The following is a 24,670-nucleotide window of genomic DNA, read 5'->3' as shown; positions in this document are numbered from 1 at the left end:
AGCCTCCTTTGTTTCATTGACAAACTAGAAGTTGGAAAAAACTGAGGCTGTTTATGAGTACTTTTTTCATTTGTCTTTTTCAATTTGTCTTTGGCCACACTCTTAACTCATACAAAAGAGCCTCTAGCTTTATATGTATACAGCATTTGGAAAATAGAAGAAATAATAAGATTTATTGCCAGTCTATAGATTGTAGCCTAATTTCTTCATATGAACTTTAACACAGCTATGTGGACTATTAACATTATTATATCTAACAGATTATCTTTATATATTTATATCCTTTTAAATATTTGACAAATAAAAATTGTATATATTTATGGCATACAACATGATGTGAAATATGAATACACTGTAGAATGGCTAACTTGAGCTAATTAACACATGTATTACCTCACATCCTTATTTTTTTGTGATGAGAACAAAATCTATGCTCTGCAATTTTCAAGTATATAGTACATTAACTATAATCACCATGTTGTTCAAGAGATCACTTGAATTTCTTCCTAACTGAAATTTTTTATCTTTGACCCATAAAAGATTTATATCTTTAGGTAAAATAAATATTTGAAAAGTTTTGGTGTGAATACTTCTTCATTTCTTAAACTTACCCTTTTATGTTTTATGAAAACTAACTTAAAAATATATTATAAATGTCAATTTTTACTGTAAGAATTTATTTCCTATCACATAGCATTGTAAAGGTGTAAGAATTAGTTCTGCATGTTCTAGTTTTTATTATGAATAGAAATGAGCTCAGGAGTGAATTTTTTAAACAGATGAATATAGGAGCAGCTTGTTGGTTCTCATAATTAGTCATACATATCTAACTCAACTTTCCACCCCAAGCTGGAAATAATTGCTTTCTACAATAATTCTGATAGAAAAAAAATAATTCTGATAGAAATTTACCCACCTTACTTGAAAGAATCCAGAGAAAGAATTCTCACTACTTTGGTAAGGTAGCACATTCCATTTAAAAATGTTTCTTTTTAGAAACCCTTTCCTTATTTTGTGCTAAAAATCTTTCCGCATTCAACTGTTACCCATAAATCCTAATTCTTTCCTCTGGAATTACACAAAACTATTACTACTTTTCTTCCACATGTGAGCCCTTCAAGTATTCGATGAGAAGTGTCAGTTCACCCCAAGCCTTTACCTTTCCTAGCCGAACAGCCTCAGGAAACTGAAGTTCTCCCATTCTCCTCTCCCTCCCTCCCTCTGCCTTACTTAGTGGCCTTACTTTTCCTGCTTGTTTTCCTTCCTTCCTCCTTCTACAAACATCAACTGATTATCTACTAGGTATTAGGCATTAGACTCATGTTTGTGCATATGACATGAGCTCTAGATCTTCTTCACCCTTCTCCTCCAGTCTGTCAAAATCTCTTTTTAAAAAGATCCCTCTGAATGTAGTAAAACTTTTCAGAACATGGTAGAACTATTACCACTCTTACTCTGAACACCATTATTTCTATTGATATCCAATTCCTTTTACCTGGGCCTCAATAAAAACTTCCCCTGATGCCACTCCTCCAAATGGATATAATTTGTACTTTTCTGGGGGAAAAAAATCTACACACATGGATTTCTCTTCTTTTCCATCAAGCCAATGATGACAATAGTCATTTATAACTATGCATAAGCTGCTTTGGTTGTATGTCTTTTTCTCTTTGGGGATTTGGTTTCTAGCTTTAGATCTGGATATAGCATTTTAACTCAATAATAGATTAAGTCATCCTACAACACTGTGGGCCGCATTTGCTATGGGTATCAAGATAAGCCACTGCTTGACTTTATATTTATCTTGACTCTTTAGTTTGGTCACTTTATAAGGAGATTTTACTGTTGACTAGAAGCAGGTGCGGACAAACAGGCTGATCTGTGATTGGATGGCTTCAGTCCAGAGTAACTGTCTCCATCAGAAGAGTAGTAAATTGCCTCCACACTGTAGTGATGATTGTGCGTTTCCTTTCTTCTTTACTTATTGATTGGTCATAAAGAAAAAGATTAAATTCTCCCACATGAGCTGCCTACAGCTGCCATGAAGCTTGTTTTTTTTTTTTTTTTGAGACAGAGTCTCGCTCCGTCACCTGGGCTAGAGTGCCGTGTGGCATCAGCCTAGCTCACTGCAACCTCAAACTTCTGGGCTCAAGCGATTTTCCTGCCTCAGCCTCCCAAGTAGCTGGGATTAACAGGCGTGTGCCACCACACCCAGCTAATTTTTCTATTTTTAGTAGAGACAGGGTCTCGCTTTTGCTCAGGCAGGTCTCAAACTCCTGACCTCAAGCTATCCTCCCGCCTCGGCCTCCCAGAGTGCCAGGATTACAGATGTGAGCCACCACACCGGGCTGAAGCTTGTTCTTTATTTATGCCTTTTTCCATTTTAAAACAGTATATAAAAACATTCCTAATTGATAGTTCAGAATTGCCACCTCTGTCACTGACATTATAAACACTACAGATGATAAAAATAGTAATAATAAATGAAAATAGCTAGAATGTGTTTACTAAAAACCAGCCATTGTATTGGGCACATTACATACTATTATCTCATTTAATTCTCTCACTTGCTATATAAGATATTTTCATCCCTCCTTGACAGGTCAGGAAAGTGAGGCTAAGAGCAGTAAATGTGTCCAATTTCACAGAGCTAGTAAATGAGCGATGCTGCATCTTCTTGCCACTCACTCACGTGGTGATTATTTTTAACCAATCATGAGTGTGGTGTATTTAAGGCTACAGTTAAAAGAGGTAGCGTGGCATTCAGTGTGGTTCCTTGCAAAGAATGGGAGTTTTATACACTTTCTAGTCTTGGCTCTGAGACCAAACAGCTACATAACCTTGGGCAAAAGGTTAACTCTGAGCAGTATCTTTGTTCTCTATAAAATGAGAATAATCATCTTAACTGTGATACTTAGGATATGTGTAGCTGTGAAGACTGTATTATTTCATATTGGTAAAAGTATCTATGTCAGGCCCACACACAAGAGAGACTGAAAAGACAGCTACTCACGCCGTGTTCTGCATTTTCAAATCCCAATGCAAGGACACACTGTCATAGCCTTACAACTGCCAATGCCATCATACTTGGATAATCTAAAGAGAGTGACATTATATAGGAGAAATGCCCCTTATTTAATTAGTGCTTGTCTCTAGAATGATATGTTTCGTTGTTTTGTTTTTGAGACAGAGTTTCACTCTATGGCCCAGGCTGGAGTGCAATGGCCTCATCATAGCTCATTGCAGCCTCAAATGCCTGGTCCTCCTGCCTCAGCCTCCCGAGTGGCTGGGACTACAGGTGCATGCCACCACACCTGGCTAATTTTTCTATTTTTTTGCAGAGCCAGGGTCTTGATCGGGCTGGTGTTGAACTCCTGGCCTCAAGCAATCCTCTTGCCTCAGCCTTCCAAAGTGCTAGGATTACAGGTATGGGCCACTACATCTGGCCAAGAATGATGCCTTTTTAAGAAACATTAGAAAAGGAAATGCAGTAGTATAAAAAAAAGGGTAGTAAAATTGCAGTCTGCGTTTTAACATTGATGCAAGGCACAGTCAACACAACTATTCTCAAAGACAACTCCGGGTATATTAGATGTGTATGTGGAAGACGAGAAGGGAAAGTGAGAGGACACTACATGCAGTGGGCCCCAAAGCCCCTCACAACTGGCTTGCGATTAAGAAACAAATATTTATGGTGTACAATTTGTTTGAGTAAAATCGCTCTCCTTATTCCTTTACACTCCTTTCCCCAGCTGGCCTCAGTCTCCCTATCTGTAAAGCGAGAATGGAAATACCAATTCCCAGGGTTGCTGTGAGGATGAGCGAATACGGGAAAGGTTCTTATAACAATGCTGGGGCATGATAAGAACTCAATGTCTCCAGTTGCTGTTGTTGTATTTGGCTTTTCTCTCTATTTTCACCCATGGCAAAATATGCTTATTCGTTTCACTGATGTTAAGAATGACAAATGCCCTTCTTTAATATGCCCTTTAATTCTCTAAAACTGCAGAGATGCAGAGTCTAACCTGGTAAGGCCTTTCAGGTGTTGGTTCAGCCAGCCAAGAAGAAAGGATTAGGGTTTAAGAAGACAAAAGAAGGCCCTCCTGCCCTGTGGTTCACCTGTCCTTGGATGTGCTATTTTTAAAAGATCTCCAATCTGAGACTCTAACGCAGACTCCAAATCAAACCTATTTTTAACTTCGGGGAAAAAATGTAAGAATATAAAAATATAGAGAATAGTAAAATAAATATATTACATATGAATGTTGAAATTGTGTTATAGCTGCTTCAGATCTTTTTAAATTAATTCAATAAATATGTATTAAGGACCTACTGTGCACTAAGCACTAATATTAATAAAACACAACTGATAAAGTTGATACTCCTTTTGTATACCTTTCCAATCCTATGTCCCTTGTTCCTTCCTCAAACACAACTGTTGTGATAAATTTTATGTCAAGCCTTCTAGTCCATGTTTTCATATATTTATATGCAGATATTCAGAAACAAAAATAGCAGTTTTGTACTTTTTCAAACCCTTCATCCTACACACTGAGTTTTGTACATTTTAAGGATTTGTGTACATTGTAACATATACTTATCCCTCTGCAGCTCGTTCTGTCACTCAACATTGTTTTTTGAGATATTCATGTTGATACATGTAGCTCTGGTTCATTCACTGTAACTGTTGTATAGTATTCCATCAGATGAATATTCTACATTGTCATTTATCCCACTCCTTACTGATGGATATTTTAGGTTGTTTCCAATTTTCTGCTATTAAAAAAATGCTGCTTTATACAAACCTCCTCGTGTTCATTAGTGAGAATTTCTCTGGGAATAAATCTAGTTGTAGAGTTGCTACGTTGTTTGGGGAATACATTTTTATTTTTAGTAAAAACTACCACACTGCTATAAAAAATTTATGGAACTTGCTACTGTCAGAGTTTTTAATTTTTGCCAAGCTCATGGGTATGACATGGTTTTAACTTGTATTTCTTTATTACTACAGCAGTTGTGCTTTAAATGTTCAGTGGCTATAGAGGTTTCCTCTTCAACGAACTGCAATTTAATAACCTTTACCCATGTCTCTAAGGGATGGCTTGTCTTCTGTTTATTGATTTACAAAAGTCATTTGTATATTCTGGGTGCTAATATTTTGTTATATATTTTGCAAATAACTTCTCCTGGTCTGGCCTTTTCTTTTTTTTAATCTCTGCCTGTAATGTCTTTTGTCATCTCAAAATTGTAACCACTTTTTACGTTTTATGTTTAGTCTTAAGAAATTATTCTTACCATAACCTCTATTTTCTAGTTTTAAAGCTTCATTTTTCTTTAGGTTTTCAAATGATCTGAATTTACTTTTGTATACTATATCAGGTAGAGATCTAATTTCATTTTGTCCCATCTGGAAGGCCACTTGTCTCAACACCATTCCTTAAACAGTCCTTTCCACACTCATTTGTAGTGCCACCTCTTCCTTATCGTGAGTTCCCCTGTCTGCACCGGACTTTCTCCTTTTGCCTCACTGATCTAGTTGTCTATTCCAACTACCCACATCACCACAGAAAAACACATTTTCCTCTTGTAAATATCAATGCACTGGAAGTCAAAGACCTGGGCTCTGGTTTTTAGTTTGCCACAGATGTACTGGAGAAGCTACTTTTTCTATGCTTCAGTTTTGTCACCCATAATGTGTAGGGTTTACCGTATTTGTCCACTGGGCTCTTTCACAAGGTTGAGGTCTTACCTATGAAAGAACTTCAAGGTCCTAAGATTTCCCATCATACTATTAAATTGCAGGACTTATTCTCCTAATGCAGGGGTCCCCAACCTATGGTGAATTGTATTAATATAATTATTTTATTATATACTACAATGTAATAATAATAATAATAAAGTACACAATAAATGTAACGAGTTTGAATCATCCTGAAACCTCCCCCCATCCCACACCAGTCTTTGGAAAAACTGTCTTCCGTGACAATGGTTCCTGGTGCAAAAAAGGTTGGGGACTGCTGTCCTAATGGCAGCCTAAATTAATTTTCATATTTTTACACAATGTACATAAAAGTTTCCTATCCAAAAAATTAAAAAGTGGAGGAGGTTGGGATACAGCCTCTATAAGGGCCACAAAAATTTAGAATTAAACCCTTAGTTTTTTTCTACTATATGCATGAGATCATGGACAAATCTTGAAAATTTCATTGCACATGCCACATATTTTCACAAAGAAAAAACGATAATCAAATATCCCTCAAATGATTACAAAATACAGCTGGCCCTGTGTGTGCATGGGCTCTATATCCATGGATTCAACCAAACACAGATCAAAAATATTTGAGAGAAAAAAAATTTCATAAAGTTCTAAAAAGAAAAACTTGAATTTGCTGCACATTGAGTTTCACAATGAATCCATGTGACTGAAATGATGTAGGCACTATAGTAGGTATTGTAAGTAAGCTAGAGATGATTTAAAGTATATGGGAGGATGTTGCGTAGGTTATGTGCAAATAGTAGGCCATGTTATATAAGGAACATGAGCATCCATAAATTTTGGTAATGGGGGGGTGGTCCTGGAACCAATCCCCCACAATTATTGAGGGACAACTGCATACAGAGAGTTCAAGGTACCTGTTACCAGCTAGCTAAACTAACTTTAGCACTTTGTTCAGAAAAGAAATTTGGAAATTTGTTGGTAAACAGCATTCAGGCTGACTTGTGGAAAAGAAGAATAAATACTGACAAAATTCTTCTATGAAAACTTTAGTGGTGTTATTTTTTAAATTGCATTAAACTATTGGATATTCCAGATGGCTAAAATGACAGTTAAGTTTTGTTGTAGTGGTGGTTTAGTTATTACTTTTACTGCATTTCCCCAAAGTTAGTAAATTCTGTTGACATGACCTGGACCAAAGAATCGCTTATGTACTAAGAAAGTGTTGCCAGAGATAGGAAATCTAGAAGAAATAAATTTAAAGAATCTATTCTCCCCAAAACAGATATAATATTATATATATTGCACAGTCAGAAACTTGATTCTGCATTACTCAAAGTGGTTTATATCTTATTTTCAGTTACTTTATAGTAACTTACTGCATGAAACTGTCTTTGTGCAAAACTCCACAAAATAAAAAGATAAAGGAGCATGACGTAAGGTTTGAAAATATTACTTCTTAAATAGGCTTTCTCTGACAACATATGGTTCAAAAAATACCTGTCCAATTACTTTGTCTTCAGCAAGGAATTCCTGACCATGCTTTTAAATTCTGCAGCCTGCCCCTCATTCACAGCATGCCTGCTCCCTCTTTCCCTGCTCACATTTTAATCCATAGCTCATTTACCTTCTAGCATGCTATTTAATGTACACATTATGGTTAAGGTTTATCATCTGATTCCTCTCCTCCAGAATGCAAGCCTGGAATCTTTGTCTATTTTCTTTGCTGGTGCATTCCAAGCACCTAGAATAGTACCTCGTATATGAATAAATAAATGAATAAACAAATATTTAATTGAATATTTGCTGAATATTTTTCACATATTTCCTGAATATTTTTTGAATAAATGAATTCTAAGAAAACATTATTAAATAGAAAGTAGTTTTAAAATAGTTCTAAACATTTCAGGATCTCTTTATATACATGATAAATTGTTCCTCCCCTGGCATGCATGCATGATTTTTTTCTCCTTCCTTCCTTCCTTCCTCCCTCCCTTCTTCCCTTCGGACAGTGTCTCTTGCCCAGGCTTCAGTGCAGTGGCATCATTATGGCTCACTGCAACCTCAAACTCCTGGGCTCAATGATCCTCCAGACTCACCCTCCCGAGTAGCTGGGACTACAGGAGTGCACCACCCACGCCCAGCTAATTTTTCCGTAGAGACGGGGTCTCACTCTTGCTCAGGCTACTCTCTGGTTTTTTAAACTATATTTTAGAAAAAGTTCATTATGAGAACTTTTTATGATAAGCATTGTCAAACAGAAACTGGATAATGACTTCTTAACCATGGCTATCAGGAAAGCCTATTGCTTTAATGAAACAAGCAATGGGGGAGAAGACAAGAAACATAGGTATAAAGTAGGTTTGAGTCCCCAGTCTACCACTGACTAGTTTTATGACTCTGAATAAAACAATCTGAGTTTCAGTTTCCTCAAACATGGGGAAGTTACTTTACACATCTATTCACTTATTAAACAAGTATTCTTTGAGTGTCTACTGTATGCAGGTACCATTCTGGTGCTGAAATTACAGTGATAAAGAAGACAGATGAAGTTCTCACCCTTACAGAGCTTATATTGCAGTGGGGGAGACAGTAAACAAGTACAAACAAGCAACTAACATGCAACTGACATGATGCTATGAAAGTGTTCGGCAAACTGAAACACATGATAACTATGATTACCATCATTAGGGATGTGGTAGAAAGTTCCTCTAAAGTTGATCATAAATTAGAGGTATAATTATTCCATTTCATCTGAAAATGAGCTGATAGGGAGTCAAGCCATACCAGAGACTTCATTCTGTTTGGTTCAAAGTACTCCTCTAGCCTCGTCTCTGACCAGCCAGGCTGGTCTATTCACTGCTTTCAACATGTCCAATGTGTTTTTTGCTTTTACCACCTAATCTTGGCCTCTTCTAACACTGTCCCCTCCTAGATCACGCAAAGTCCTTTATTCTCCACTTATTTTGTTTTTAGACACTTAAATGTCTAACCAATTTTCACTACTTCTAAGCTGATAGAGAAAAAGCAGGAAAAGAAGCTATGTGCACGTATGCATTCTCTTTCCTCGTTTCCAATACACAAATCCAATAATCTGCTGTATTTAGGATTTTAGTAATTGAAATAATGAGGATCCAGTGGGAAAGGCAGAATGTGAAAGACACATTCTCTTGTACAGTAAATTTTTAGGGGCTAAGGCATTAGAATAAGCACTATTAAGAAGCTCAAGGCATAGGCAGTTTGATGTAGGTGGTTGGGCAAATAGCTAAGGTTTAATCTGATTATGTGGAGCTCTTGGGATTTTCTAAAGTTGTGATTCAAATCCATGAAACAATTTTCAAAAAACATTGTTTTACGAGTGCATAAGTGAGAACTATTCAATAAGAAATACAGTTTTGAAGCAAGCTTATAGTTCACATTTCCATTTTTCACTAAGTACTCCAACAGAAGTCATGTAGCTTCAAGAAAAGGAAACAAAAAATCAGAGAATAAAACCTTTATCACTTTTTCATCTCCCCAGACAAAAGGAGTCCTAATAAAAGTAAATAAAAAGTCCTAATTAAAAGTAAAATCTATTATCACAGGAATATGAAAACTTTTTAAAATGTAAATATACAGATCAATCAAGATAGTTTTTTAAAAATCTCTATTCCAGGCATAGAGGAAAAAAAAGTTAGGACTGTAACAATGAATATGATTAAGTTTTTGTGGATAATAACCACTAGTTTTGAGTGTCTACTATCAGGGACTTTATACGTATTATCTTATCTGACCCTACCTTCATTATGTGTTATTATACATATTTTATAGATGAGAATACTGATGTTCAAATGACTAGACAACTAGTAAAGAAATGGAGTAGGCAATTAAACTCAGGAGTGTATGGTTACAGAAATTTTTCAAAAGTTGACAATATGAAAATAAGTGGAAAGAACTGACATAGTTCAGCTCCTTTACAACCTCCTTTCCTAGCCCTATATATTATGCAAACTTGAGTAATCTTCCTAAATTATATTTTCATCATTTGACTCTCCATTTCAAAAACCTATTTGTTTTTTACTATCTGCAAAATCTAGGAGAAACTTTTTAGCCTCAAATTAATGCAAGACTCTTCAAAATCTGACTTAATTCATCTCTCTCTAGCATAAATCCTATAATCCTGTTGGTCCATAGACTTCACACATTCAAAAAGCACTTATTCAGCACCTTATTTGTGCTAGGCTCTGTGATGACATAGCTTTGTCCATAAATTGCTCACAGTACAGTCTCTCTCAAATTTATCTGTTATTACTTTCTGCGGCCTTCACCCAATTATTTCCCCTATGTAGAATGTTCTGCTTGATCCTACATTGCTCACTTTTCTCATATATCAAAATCCAACCTATTCAAGATCCAATGTTGAGCCCAACTCCTTCACAAAGTATAAAGATTTTTGCTAGAAAGTGTCCCTATGCTTTTGAACCCACAGAGCATTAGATTTCAATCTTGTGTGCACTAGGAATCATTCTACCACACAGATTTCTAGGCTGCTCACTTAGAGATTCTCATTCAGTATGTCTGGTTTCACTCAGCCTGGGAATGTGCATTTAAATATGTCTGTCGGATTCCTAAGTCCATGTTCCTTCTACCCAAGCTCTCAGATAACCAGTCTGTTTTTTTTCCTCCTGTCACTGGAATTGACTAGTTAGCTGAGCATTTTGGTGTCACACAGACAACAACCTTAATCTCAAGCTTTATTAATCCTAATGAGTTTGGCTCTTCAGTTACCAGGCACCTCCTACTCCTAACCACATTCTTGGCATGATAAAAAGTCACTGTGTTTCAGGGCCTAGGTTTTTGGTTTTTTGTTTGTTTTTTTTTTTGTAATAATACAACTGGGCATATTATTAGACTGAGTCTTTCTGTTGGATAAAATTGTACACAGACATGGGAGCACATTTACAGGCCTGAGTGACTTGAAGGCTCACTAATGACTTGTGAAGTATGATTGCCCTAGAAGAGACAAAGGGGTCTCCCTCTGTATTACAGATTTCTTGAAGCGGGGCCTGTCTTTCATATTTAAAAGGATAGTCCACTGCCAGTAATTGAGCAGTAGTGAATCAAAGAGTATATCTAATTGAAAAATGACTGAGGCGATACATTTGCATGTCTCCTTGAGAGCAATTTTTAAGACTATAGTATTCATTGTAGTGAGTATATTTCTTTACTTCAAAAGAACAACAAATGCAAACTATTAATTCCACTACTAATGCCAAAGTTTTCACAAAGGACTTCAGACTGTTACAGACACTTGTTCTATCTTACAGGAAGCAAGTACTGGTAAGATTAGTGTTCTTTTCAGAAATGTATTAAAACAGGCATGTTTACTTTATTATTATTTTCTTAGAGACAGGGTCTCATTCTGCTGCACAGGCTAGAGTGCAGTGGTGCCATCACAGCTCCCTGCAGCCTCGAATTCCTGGGATCAAGGGATCCTCCCGCCCTGGGCGCCCAAAGTGCTGGGATCATAGGCACTAGGATTAATAAACCACCCTGCCTGGTGCACTTATTTTTTAAATTGTAAAAAGAAAATGATTTATGAGATGGTAAATCTAATTTACAAAAGGAACATGGCAGCATTGCAGTAGCACTGGCAGGACTTCAAAGGAGTCAGTATCGTATCATACTATTGTTTACCAGAGAAACATGGCTTCAAAAAAACAGTGAAACCAGTGTGACTGCTTTGTACTTACGAGTTTGAAACAGACATCAGACAGCAAATCTCAAAATGACTTATAACTGTGGTCCCCAACCCCTGGGCAGCTGACCAACACTGGAACTGGGCCGCACAGGTGAGCAGTGGGTGGGTGAGCAAGGAAAGCCCCAGCTACACCCACAGCCTCTCCAGATCACTGGCATCACTGCCCAAGCTCCGCCCAGCCCCCTCCTGTCAGATCAGCTGAGGCATCAGACCCTCAAAGGAGCACCAACTACAACACAAAGTGTGCATGCGAGGGATCCAGCGGACGCACTCCCCATGAGAATCCAACGCCTGATGATCTGGAGGTGGACCTGGGGTGGCGGCCAGAGGCCCCCCACCACCCATGGAAAAACTGTCTTCCACAATACCGGTCCCTGGTGTCAAAAAGATTGGGGACCACTGACTCTCGGCATATGCCATTTCTTTTCAGGAGTTTGAACACAGAAAAGGCCAAAAGAAAGGAGTAATGCCTTCCTTGAACATACAAGGGAATAACAATTCCCCCACCCTCTGGAGAGTGGGATGTGAAATAACCCCCAAGTACAATTTTGACTGATTACCCTAGGAAGGTACAGCCAACTGAACATTTTTCTTACAACTCAAAGCACCCTTCCTCAGAAGCATAACTTCACCCCTGACAAAACAGTCATGAAATCTGCATTTCCAAAAGTCAAGGAAGCTATGGATCCAACAGAATGTCTCCCTGTAACAACTGCAGGAAAGCTTCTAGAATGGGAGCAGAAAGGATTAAAAAATAGGCTTTCTTCTGACCAGGCTTTGGAGAGTATGTTACATAGACCTCCCGAAGAGGCAGAGAAGAAAATCAGTTGATCAGAACTTAATTCTCAGGAAAACTGAAACTTTATTTTTACATTATGGACACATTCTGTCTTCTTCTTTAAAGGCATGAGTTAATTTTTAAGTAACTCCTTAGTGTAACGGTCAATAAACTTTTTGATCTTGCCAAAAAAAAAAAAAAAGTCTCCCAAGTAGTTACAATATGTTAAACTCAAAGATCTCATTAACCAAATTTTGCTTAGTCACATGGAATATTCCACATATTTAAATCTTTAAAGTACTGGAAATAAAACCAAATAATAAACTCTCATATATAAATAAAAATTTATGTGCAAAGTTACTATTTTTCTCTCGGATCAATGTTTTAATACTGTAATCATTCTACTCAAAAACAGAGACTACTGGCCTGGCATAGTGGCTCATGCCTGTAATCCCAGCATCTTGGGAGGCTGAGGTGGGGAGGATCGTTTGAGGTCAGGAGTTTGAGGCCAGCCTGGGCAACATGGCAAGACCAGGTCTCTCAAAAAATGAGAAAATTAGCTGCACATAGTGGCAGACACCTGTAGTCCCAGCTACTTGGGAGGCAGAGGTGGGAAGATGGCTTGAGCCCAGGAGTTACAGGCAGTAATGAGTTGTGATCGCACCACTGTACTCTAGTCTGGCGCCAACACAAGACTCTGTCTCTGGGGCGGGGGGGGGGGGGGGGGGGGAAGAAAAAGAAAAGAAAAGAAAAGAAAACACAGTGACTACCTCACTTCTCTTGAAAATTACTTGTCCACTATATGGGAACACTTTAGCAATCACAAGCTCAGTATTGCTCGATTATAGGCAGTGTGTAGGCACTATCAATTCAAATATGAAAGACAGGCTCTGCTTCAAGAAATCTGTAATACAGAAGGAGATTCCTTTGTCTCTTCCAATGCAAGTGTACTTCAAAAGTCAATAGTCAGCCTTCAAGTCACCCAGGCCAGTAAATGTGCTCCCCTGTCTGTATACCATTTTATCCAACACAAAGTTTTGTTACCCTATTTATTATACAAGTTAGTGGATTAAGTCTGATATGCACATGTGGTCTATGGCCACACCACCCTGAACATGCCCAATGTCATCTATATATCTACATATGATGTGTATGATCACCTCCATTTCAAATAACACCTTCCCTTGCATGCTCCATTTCTGTATATATGAAATAAAACTTTAGATATTATGTTTTAATGTACAAATATAATATATGCACATACCTATATATACATATCTATCTATCCTTGTAATTCATGGGAAAGAAACTACATAGGGAAGTCACTCTGATTTCTTCATTCTCTGCTATAATGGGGGAGAAAAGTCCTCCTGCCTTCATCAGATTTATATGAGAAGAATACATTTATGCTGGCTTGTGGATAAGGCTACATGAAATACCAGAAGAGGTCATATTTTGGAATGAGAAGATTTAGAGCTGGTTTTGCTACCTCTAGTATGTGACCTGGGGCAAATCATTTACATTATTTGAAACTCAATCTTCTTACCTGTAAAGAATGCATATTGCTACAGGAATTGCCTCCCTCAATAGTTTTTGTGTGAGGCTTCGAAATGAGTTAATGTGTACAAGAATGCATTGAAAAACATTTACCTGATTGATAAATATAAAACAATATTACTATACAGTCCTTGCAGTGTATTTAAGTTATATCAACTAAAGTCCACAAGTATATATAAAGTAAAAATAATTATTCAGCAAATTTATGTATCATGGCTTAATTTATATCACCATTAAGATATTCATTAAATTTCAGTAAGAACTTAATGCTATAACTATAGATTTTATTATGTAAAAATAAGATAACCTTCCACAAATTATAAAATGCAAATATAATTATAGAAATGCATATGCCTTTTAAGTTCAATAAGAACTTATGAAACTGCATATTTCATTAAAGATAATGACATAACCTGGCCCTTTGCACAAATATGATCTGAAGTGCAAATACAGTTATATGAATACCTACACACTGTCATTTACTAAAAGGGTAAACAGGCATACGTGCACTGATGAAGCACCTACATTACTGAAACATGCCCAACTGAATTGTGATAAATAATTTTAAATGCACTGAGAGATTGTTAATTAGAGGAATATATTGTAATTTTCCAAAGCAAATGTTCATTTCTCAATACACCCTTATGGATGATAAATGAGGTGAGAAGAGAAAAGAACAGGATACTGGGAGTCAGGAGTATCTGCGTTCAGTTTCTCCACAAGCTACTGTTTAGCACTTACTATATGACAGGCATTATCCTAGGTGCTTGAGATACCTTACTGAAAAACACAGACAAAAATCTCTATTTTCAGGAAGCTTGCATTCAGGTAAGTAGGAACAAACAAAAAATACATGATATAATAAGTAATTAATTAAAAGGTTACAAGTGCTATATAAATGAGTAAACTGCTAGGTTATTTTTTGTGGAAAAAAAAATAAAGCAGTGTAAGAGGATCAAGTGTGTGTGAATACATTAAGGCAGGTTCATTTTAGTAGAATGGTTAGGGTAGGTCTAATCACGAAAGTACTGAGCAGACAGACGCACAGTGCTGGGTGGGGAGGAGGGGAAGACCCACGCGGCCGAAGCGAACCACCAGTGCAGAGATGCTGAGGCCCCATTTGATTCTCACAAAACAATCTTGTGAAAAAGATGATATTCCATTCAGCACATTAAGTAAACCATCTCAGAGTGACCTGATGAAGGGAATAGAGCTAGTTTATAGTAAAGCCAGGACTAGTAACCAGGTTTCTTGATTCTTGATCTAGTGCCTTTCTTTTGTTTTACCCCTTTGCTCACCAGGCTCAGAGGAAAGTACCCTGTTTCTTATAAAGGACTGTATAAATGTAAGGTTTCATTGCTGTTGTGGTTGTTGCTATCATTACTATTACTAATTCTGTTGATATATCGTTTTTTTGTATTTTTTACTGATATGGTTGTATATATTTTAGGGGTACATGTGATATCTTGATACCTGTATATAATGTATAATGATCAAGTCAGGGTAACTGGAATATTTATCATCTCAAACATTTATCTTTTCTTTGTGTTGGGAATAGTACAATTCTTCTAGCTATTTTGAAATATATAATAAATTATTAACTATTAATATAATTTCTCTACTATATTATGGAATACTAGAATTAATTCCTTCTGGTATTTCTTGGAAGGTAGATAGAGCTCAAAGAAAAATTTCATTTTCCCTTTTCGTGGCTTATTTTTCTCCTTTCTTTATCTGTGATTCTTTTTTGAATGGATCATTTTAGTATCTGATTACCAGTTAAAGTAATTACACTTCTTGGGATATTTGATAATGAAAACATGTTAAACATAGGAATAAACTATAAATTAGAAACCATTTGTGACTTAGAATGAAAAAGAGCTGAGTGAAGAATGGAGAGTATGTGCAGCCCAGTGATTTGGACAGATAACTGCATTTTTCAAGAGAGGCAGGAAGTAAAAAAGTTAAAAACAAAGACCACAAAAGAAGCAACCCGCAGAAAGGGCAAAAATGGTGGAAAAGGGGCTGAAGAGGAAGGGAGAAGAGATTTTCAAATGTTTTCAAGTAAAAATATGATAATATTAGGCAATAAACAATATAAAAGAAAAAAGAGTAAGAATCAGATTTCAGACACTGTAGCCTGAAGAGCTGGTGGAATTACTAGCAGCAAAAGGGAACAGAGAGGAGAGTCTGAAAGATGAGTAGTTTTCTTCTTGTAATGCTGGGTTTAAGGTGGCAGTGAGGTTCTCACAAGTGGAAAGGGTCTAGTAGATAAGAAGTAAATTTGAAAGATGTGTACTCTCTAGAGCAGTTTCATCCAATACGGTAGCCTCTGACCACATGTGGCTGCTGAGCAAGTGAAATGTGGCTAACCTGAAATCTGTTCTAAAAATAAAATACACACTTTGATGATTTCCTATGAAAAAAATAAAAAACAATGTAAAGTACCTGTAACTTTTTTTTCTTTTTTGCATTGATTACCTGTTGAAATAATATTTGCATGGATTGGGTTAAATAAATTAAAATTAATTTCACTTGTCACTTTTTACTTTTTAATATGAGTACTAGACAATTGAAAATTACATATGGTTTACATTATATTTCTATCAGACGGTGCTGACATAGACCAATACGGGGTATATATTAAGATAACATAAGGGACAGAGGTATGAAACGAATCAGACACATTCTTAAATGTCTCAACTGAAAACAGGCATAGGAGAAAAAGAAGACATCATTATAATAGTTAATACTTATTAAACGCTCTAAGCACTATGTTAGACATGTAAAATGCATCACCTCATCTGTCCCTCCCAACAATCTTATGAAATAATATTATCATCTTTTACAGAAGAAAATTCTGAGGCCCAAGGTCACACAGTTAAATGTTAATGTTGGGATTCAAACCCATGAATGACCCCAGATCTCAAGCTCTAAACTGCCACATCAATTCCAGAACAAGTTATGTTCTCCAATTATTAAATGGTTAGATTTTAAATGTTATATTTAAATTAACAATTTGTTAGAATGGTTCACTGTCAGTGATACACCTATAAAGTTCCAATTTGATTAAGAAAAAACTACAAATGAGTAAATTTGTAACTTCTGAATTATAATAAGCCACTGACTCTGGGCTGTTTTCACCATATTGGGCTGTTACAGTTTCCTGTGTAACTTTTTTCTCTTTATCAATGTGTACTCCTAGAAATTCCAACCCGTCAAGTGTGATGGAACATATCTAATTGGCCAATAGAGATGATCACTGACACAATCTGGAACAGCAGGGCCCTGTTTTCTGAATAGATATATCACGTGGATCTACTTGACAAATTTTCAACAGTCTCTTTCAGACCAGGAAACCACCTGAACCTCCCAAACTGACTAAAACTTTTTTGAAGGAAGCTGCATTAAATGGCAACCTTTTGTTCAAGAACTAAAAATTAAGGTTACCCAACTGGATACTTTAAAAATGGATTTTATACTCCTTGAAAATGCTACACTTTTGCCTTCCTTTGATTTTGGTTCTTTTATGTTAATTCCCATGACTTTTCCATTCTATTAAGGAGATATCCTTGGACTTGTTCTCTTACCACTATTCCTATCTATACTTTGGGAAAAAGACCCCAAAGGAAAGAGCCAGTTAGCCCTAAAAATGCTTTGTCCAAGGTGTCAACAGCATGAAATGACAGACCAAGCATAAGAGAGGACCACCTGAGGGTGGCAAAATCGAGTCCTTCCTGTCCCTCCTCCCAAACCTCACTGGAGACTCTCACCATTACAACTGTCAATTGGATAATCCTTGTACTTGCTTCCCACTTGTGCATTAACATAAAGTAGTTTGCTTTATTGGGTTAATCTTAAAAAGTTGTGGAGCACCTACGGTGCACCAGGCACGGTTGTAGGTACCAGAAATATAGCAGTGAACAAAAGGACAAAAATCTCTGCCCTCCTGAAACTTACATTCTGGTGGGGGAGACAGTCAACAAACAAGATAAACAAAATATATAGCACGCTAAAAGAAATACATATCATGAAGAGAAAACAAATGAAGCAGGCAAAGGGAAAACGCACCGTGGTAGGTGGGAAGGTAGGGTAGGAAAGGTTGGAATTTTAAGATAAAGTGGTTAGGAAAGATTTCAAAATCAAGTAGACGGTGTGTACCTACAAGGATAGTCGGGGCAAAAATCTAAGGCTGATTAGCGTCAGCTGGAGCGGGTAAGAGAAAGGAGATTAGCATATTTTAACAAGTCCCGAAGTGGAGAGGAAACCATATGGGAGGGAGGAGAGAGACAAAGATAGAATATGGACCACCGAAGACAAAGATCTCACATTTTGCCTAGGATCAGCCCTTCAAGCATTGCACAACACATGGTCTCCTTTTGTAGCCAAAGAACGAGACTCTGATGCTAAAACTCTTTGGCAAACAGAGGGGAAAACACGCACACATACACACTCCCGCGCGCGCCCTCCGGTACCAGCTTAATGCCGAGGAGGCAGCGTTCTGAATCGAGTCGGTACCGGCCCGGGAAACTGGGCAGAGAGCGCAGTTGTTGGAAAGCACACACCAGAGGCCCCTCCAGGCCGAATACTAATGAAGACCTACCCCTCCCGACGCCAATCTGCAAACCCAGGGAGACACACCCCCGGGGGCGCAGGCTCGGTGCAGGGGAGGAGAGGCGGCAGGAATTCAACCGTTAGGACCCAAACCCCAGGCTTTCCCGAGGCAGGGTGGGAGCGGCGGGCGGGCTCCAGGGGGCCTGCGGCTGGGCGGCGTGCGGGCATGGCCGCCGGGGGCGGAGGCGGAGGGGGCGGCTTCCGCGGGCTCCCCGGCGCCCGGCCGGCTGCGTGCATGCAACAGGGGGCTGGACGCGAGCGGGCGCCTCGAGGTGCCGCAGCGGGACCGGGCGGCGGAGAGCGGGACAAAAGTTCCCGAGACCGAAGGGCCCGGGTCCGAGCCCAGCCCGCGCGCCCCCCAGCCCAAACGCTCGCCGCCCCCTTCCGAGGCCCGCGCCGGCCGGGCCCCTCCGACAGCGGCGGGTTCCAGCGGTCGAATCCGCAGCGCCGGCGCCCGCTCGGCCCTTTCCCGCCGACTGCGTGGGTCTGGGGGAGAAAGAAAGCGCGGCGGCGGCGGCGGCGGCGGCGGCGGCTGCGGCGGCGGCGGCGCGCGGCCCCACTCACCATGATCCGCGGCGACCCGGGCGGGCACGATGCGCTGTCCAGGGTAGCCAGCCTCCCTCTGCCGGGCGCTCCCGCGGCGCCCGCTCTAGTTACCCCCACCCACACCCACGCCCGGCGCGCGCACGCCCGCCCGCCCCCGCCTCCCCGTCCCCCCGCCCCCTCGGGCTCGTGCCGCGGCCGCGCTGCGCTCTGAGCCTCTGGGCCGTTTCGTCCCTTCCCCCTCCCCCACGGGTCCCGGCCGGCCGCGGTGCGAGGAGGGCGCGCGGGGGAGGGGGCGGGGCAGGTGAGGCGGCGGACCCTACGGCCTCGCGCGCCCGCTCCCGGGCCCCGGCCTCTCCCGCGCGGCCGCGGCGCCCCCTGCCGGCCGGGCGGCGATTTGCAGGTTCAGCTGGCCCCGGCTGCGCGTGGAGGCTCAACGTTCGCGGAAAAGGGGACCCCACCGGTGGCTGGGAGAGACGGCGAGCGCGGCGGGCGCCGTGGGCAGGAGGGGCGGCATGGAGCGCGAGGGCACTGGTCCTGCTGTTAGTTGGACTTCGTGGTCTTGAAGCACATATTAAGGGGGAATGGCTCTTGCTTATGCAGGTTTGCGGGATCTGGGCGTTTAGCTATCGGGGTGGTGTGAGGTTCTTTGGGGACGAGGTCCGGAGCGGGTCGGTACGGATAACGGTTCTAAGCGGGAGACTGGCTCACGCGCCGCTTGCTGCACAGGACCTTACTCCAGGGGCATCTTAGCTAATGCCGCCCACCGTTAGCTTATTCAGCACGCATGGCATCTTAGATCCTGGGCTTTTCATTTTATTTTTGTGTGTGGCCCAAGTGAAGGGCGGTGGAAAAGGTAGATTTGTGTGTTACATGACCTTTCCTCTCTTTTAGCTTTAAGACTGTGTACCTGCTTTTTTAGAAGACTGATGTGGTAAACTTGAATTGCACACAAAGGTGAACATGTTTATTGGAGTCGAGAATGCCACGTCAGGCTGTGCATGGCGGTACCTGCACTGTACATTTACACACCACCTGATGTGTGGTGTGCACGTACTTGCAGAGTTTTGTAAAGTAGCAGAGTGAGTAACCATAGGTGCCAGGGCTGAGTCTTAACAGTCATATAATCACCTAATATTTAGAGTTTCCTATATAGTTGGAGTGATAAATATCAGATATATATTTGATTATAAGGAGTGGGTGACTTTATGGCCACGAAAAGGTATTTGTTAACCAAGTCTCATAAAATCTCAGGAGTCAGTGCTGCCATGTACTGGCTGTGTGGTATTGGGTTAGTTACCTAACCTCTCTGTGCTCCAGTTTCCTGATCTATAAAATGGGTATAAAATAGCACTCACATGTTGTTAGAATTAAATTAATATGAATAAAACTCTAGAAAAATGTCTGGTGCAAAAAGTGATAGTTATTCGTGCTTGTAAGAATCAGAAAGTGATATGCTGTCCAATGCCAGCACATTTTATAGGAAGTGTCCAGAGGGCCCACATCAAATATACAGTTGATTCCAGTTTCATTTATTCACTTTGTTCACTCAACAAATATTTGAGTGCCTACTATATGCTAGGCATTGTGGTGAGAGCTGGGGTCACAGAGATGAACAGACATAAACACGGTCCCTACCATTAGGAGTCTTCAGAATCTATAGTGATCTATATTATGACACCCAGAGACTGAAAGGAAATTTACCTAAGTATTCACCAAATATTAAGTGTTTTTTCCTTGGACAGTAGTATTATGGGATGATTTTTTTCTTTTGACATTTTTACTTTTTTAATATTTTACATGCATTTATTTACATTTTTTAAAGCTGTAAGAATAGCTTCTATATTCTTTGGATATTGAAGTATAAAAATCCTGGGCTGGGCATGGTTGTTCACGCCTGTAATCCTAGCACTCGGCTGTGGCCGGAGGATTGCTTGAGGCCAGGAGTTCAAGACCAGCCTGGGCAACATAATGAAACCTTGTGTCTACAAAATATTTTTAAAAAATTACCGGGCATGGTGGCACATGCCTGTCCCAGCTACTGAGGAGGCTGAGGCAGGAAGATCGCTTGAGCCCAGGAGTTTGAGGTTGCAGTGAGCTATGATGACACCACTGTACCCTAGCCTGGTCAACAGAGTAAGAAGACCCTGTTTAAAAAAAAAAAAAAAAAAAAGTTTAAGCCTATAAAAATCCTGGATCTGATTTTTCATTGTATCATTAATCTGATGTCGTAGAGTTTGAGTTCTTCGTCTAGTGATTCTCAGACATTATTGTGTATAAGTAGCACCAGAGGATTTAATATAATTCAGAGATACCTGGGACCTACCCAAGTGGTCTCAGGTACAGACCAGGAATATGAATTTTTAACAAGCACCACAAATGATGCTGATGTAGGCAGGTGGTCCACGGACCACATTTTGAGAAACACAATTCCCTCATCTACTCAGGGAAAGCTTTAATCTGTTTTTCTAACATGAAGGGAAAAAAATTATAAAAATTTTGACAACCAGCATCCAAGGACTCTGCTGCTGTTTGCTTGCAGGAATTGTATCACTGAGGTCATCTATACCTTGCAAAGCACACCAGGTTTACACGTGGAAGGAATGCTTAAACTTTGAATGATCACTGTATTTCCACATTACCATTTAGCCTGATGATCATTATTTTGCCTTTTTTATTTTTTTTACCTTTTTTAAAAACACATTATCAACCTACAGGGCCAGAAGGAGGTCTAAAAAGTCAACTATATCTTAACTATTTCTTAGAATATTATTTTATGCCTTTCCCTGTCACTACAATAAAGGAACAAAGGAGACAGTGAATGCCAGAGGGTCTCTTTTTTTCCATGAATATTTCATTAAATGTAAAAAGGATCTGGTTGTACCTCTAAACACACAGGACGAGGAAAGTACCTTAACCAGATATAACTGGGAAAGGGTCTTAACTAGATATAACATGAATTCCCACTTATTCATCATTGAAAAGATTTTAACATGCCATCACTAACATGATTTTATAATATTTCTTTCCTTTCATTATTTATTCTCTTGTATCGATTACACAAAAGCTGGAATCTGCTTGTGTTTCTTAGCTGTAGGGCACGTCCATATTGAGCATGTATACAATAGTAAAATTATAGACTAATCATGTGTTAGGTACTTATGTGGATGTGGCACTATATAAAGTGATTGTTAGCATAATCTAAGAATCTCAAGCCTAAAAATAGAGATCAGACTCTCTGTCACACACCCATACACACACAAACGCACACCCTTTATGTTTTACAGGTGAAGAAAGTACATCTCAGAGGAGTTAGAGAAGACCAACAACTAACAGATGGCAGTGCTAAAGCCTGGCTCTCCTGAATCCTGGGTAAGTATTCTCATCGTCTTTCCTGCCTCTCCCATGCTGACCTGCCAGCCCTTCTCAAAATTACCAAGTAGGCAAACTTGTTTTATTGTGAGTCTTATCTCCTTTTTGTGTGGTTCTCTTCTGAAGCATCCCTGTCATTTGATACCTAGCATCTTTGTGTTTTATCCTGAGAAAAATACCCACTTATAATTTATTGTGAATTTAAACCAATCTACTACTTATCTCCAAAGTATTTGTACTTTTAGGGTGATAGTAGAAAGACTCTGGAAATCATATCCTTTCCTTGGCCATATAGTCCGCCTTGTGTAAAGAAAGCTCTGCACCTATGAGTTTGCAAATGAAAAATAGTAAGATGAAGAATAAACCAAGACAAAGGCATGACACAACTGAGTTCCCTCCAACAAATTTAGTTCATCTTTTACTCAATATTATCAGGACTAAGGATTTATGACAAAGCAATGTAACAAGTAGACAATCATGACCTTGTATCTATCCAGGTAAAAAAGATTTATGTCTATCAAAAATACTATACTGCATGCTACATTGTAGTGCAACATTCTAGAGCAGGGGTTGGTAAACTATGGCTGCAGGAAAAATCTGGCCAGTGACCTGGTTTTGTAGATAAAGTTTTATTAGAACACAGCCATGCCCATACATTCACGTGTTGTCTGTGGTTGCTTTCACACTACATCAGCAGAGTTGAGTAGTTGTGACAGAAACTATATGGTCTGCAAATCCTCTAATATCTGTTATTTGACCCTTTATAAAAAATGTGTGCCGATCTCTGTAGAACTTAGATAATGTGGATACAGCCTGGAACAACATAGATAAATTCCCTTCTTTCATGAAGCTTATAGTTTAATGAGGGAGAGAAGACAATAAACAAAATAATTCTGTCTAGAAGTGTCATGAAGAAATAATATTATGACAGAGCATGACTTGGGCAGAACACTTTAAATAGGATGGTCAGGAAAGGCCTCTCTAAGAAGATAAGATCTAAGCTGAGAGCCCAGTGATGAAAACAAGCCAGCCACGAAGCCGTGAGGAGATCTAGGGGGAATCCTTCCAGGAAGAGAAAATAGCAAATGAAAACATTCTGACACAGAAAAATGGGGCTTCTTTGAGGAACAAGAAGGTGGCCAGTGTGTCTGGAAGGATGTCAGGGGTTGTAGTGAGGATGTAACTAGCTAACCAGCTCTCATACATAGAGATCCATATGTTTGCTCACCCCATGGCCAGCAGCCTCTGCTCTGAGGCCCCACTTTTGAGGATCCCAGCCCTATGGAACGTGGTCCTGGCAGGACATTCTTACATGATGTCTACTGGTCAGCTGCAGCCATACCAGTTCAAAACACCCCAGTTGGACCATTACTTTGTACTCTTATAGTCATTTGACTTTATCTTTCATCTTTCTGTTATGCTCATTTAACAGATCTTATTGGCACATTCATTCACATTATCATTTTGTCTTTTATATGCTATTTTACTTAAACTGTATTTATTAATTTCCTTTTAATATTTTTTTTAAAAATTCATTTATGGCAAGTAGCATGGGCATAAAGCGGGATAGCCCATTTCACAAGGAAGGTGAGGTGCCATAAACCCTTGGCATGACCTATAGCAGCCTTTCCAACCCACACCATAGAGTGGCTGTCCTTTCTCAGGTGTGGCCTTCAAGATTAATCCTAGGCAGTAGCCTTCCAGCCTATCTATTCTGCATCAAAGTTGAAGCCTAGGAATCAACTGACGAAGGAGAGAAAGTGCTGGTAAAATCTAGCCATTCAGGTCTCAAAGAGGGCACATTGCGTGAGCTCCCCATTCCCATTCCCCACTGTAGGCTGTGTGATTGTGTCAGGGTGTGTGGGGGGGTGGGTAGAGTGAAGCCACACATTCTCCCCTGCAAGAAATACTCATGCCTGGAATGAGAGCAGTGTAAATAAGATACTAGACTAATGCCTTATAATTAATCATTTTGAAGTTTATGATTTTCAGCCCTATGGTTAAAAGTTGATCAGAAATAGCTGATCTGTAACAATAATGTTTATAGCTTTACTGAGTACTTTCATAAATTATTGAAGATGTTAATGTGAATAAACGTAGGAGGTGGTAAAATTTACATGGATGCATAAAATTTAATAGACTCCTCCCCTAACTCTTTGCTTCATCTTAGACTGATTTGCACTGTGTTTTCTTTCTATTGTCATCAGGAATAAAAGACATTCAATATTAGAACCATATAGCCAAAAATATACTCAAAATTTTGTCCACTCTACCTAAATGAAATTTAAAGGAACATAAATGTTTAGAAGACACCAGGCTAATAAAAAATAGCTAGAAGATATAGTCTTAT

The 24,670-nt window shown here is 39.4% G+C and overlaps 1 protein-coding gene across 1 annotated transcript in view; it reads right to left on the bottom strand.

Annotated features, from left to right (window-relative positions):
• Positions 1-18,642, bottom strand: part of ELOVL2 (ELOVL fatty acid elongase 2) — a 51,325-nt gene extending 32,683 nt beyond the window's left edge. The window contains exons 1-2 of the mRNA XM_069493269.1: positions 18,395-18,642; positions 18,267-18,321 (exon numbers count right to left, since the gene is read on the bottom strand). Coding sequence (XP_069349370.1) covers positions 18,267-18,321; positions 18,395-18,642 — 303 coding nt within the window. The remainder of the gene's footprint in view (positions 1-18,266; positions 18,322-18,394) is intronic.
• Between the last annotated feature and the right edge of the window lie 6,028 nt (positions 18,643-24,670).

The sequence above is a fragment of the Eulemur rufifrons genome, chromosome 18 (genome assembly GCF_041146395.1).
Source record: "Eulemur rufifrons isolate Redbay chromosome 18, OSU_ERuf_1, whole genome shotgun sequence".
Classification (NCBI taxonomy): Eukaryota; Metazoa; Chordata; class Mammalia; order Primates; family Lemuridae; genus Eulemur; species Eulemur rufifrons.
This window is presented reverse-complemented; position numbering and strand designations above follow the sequence as displayed.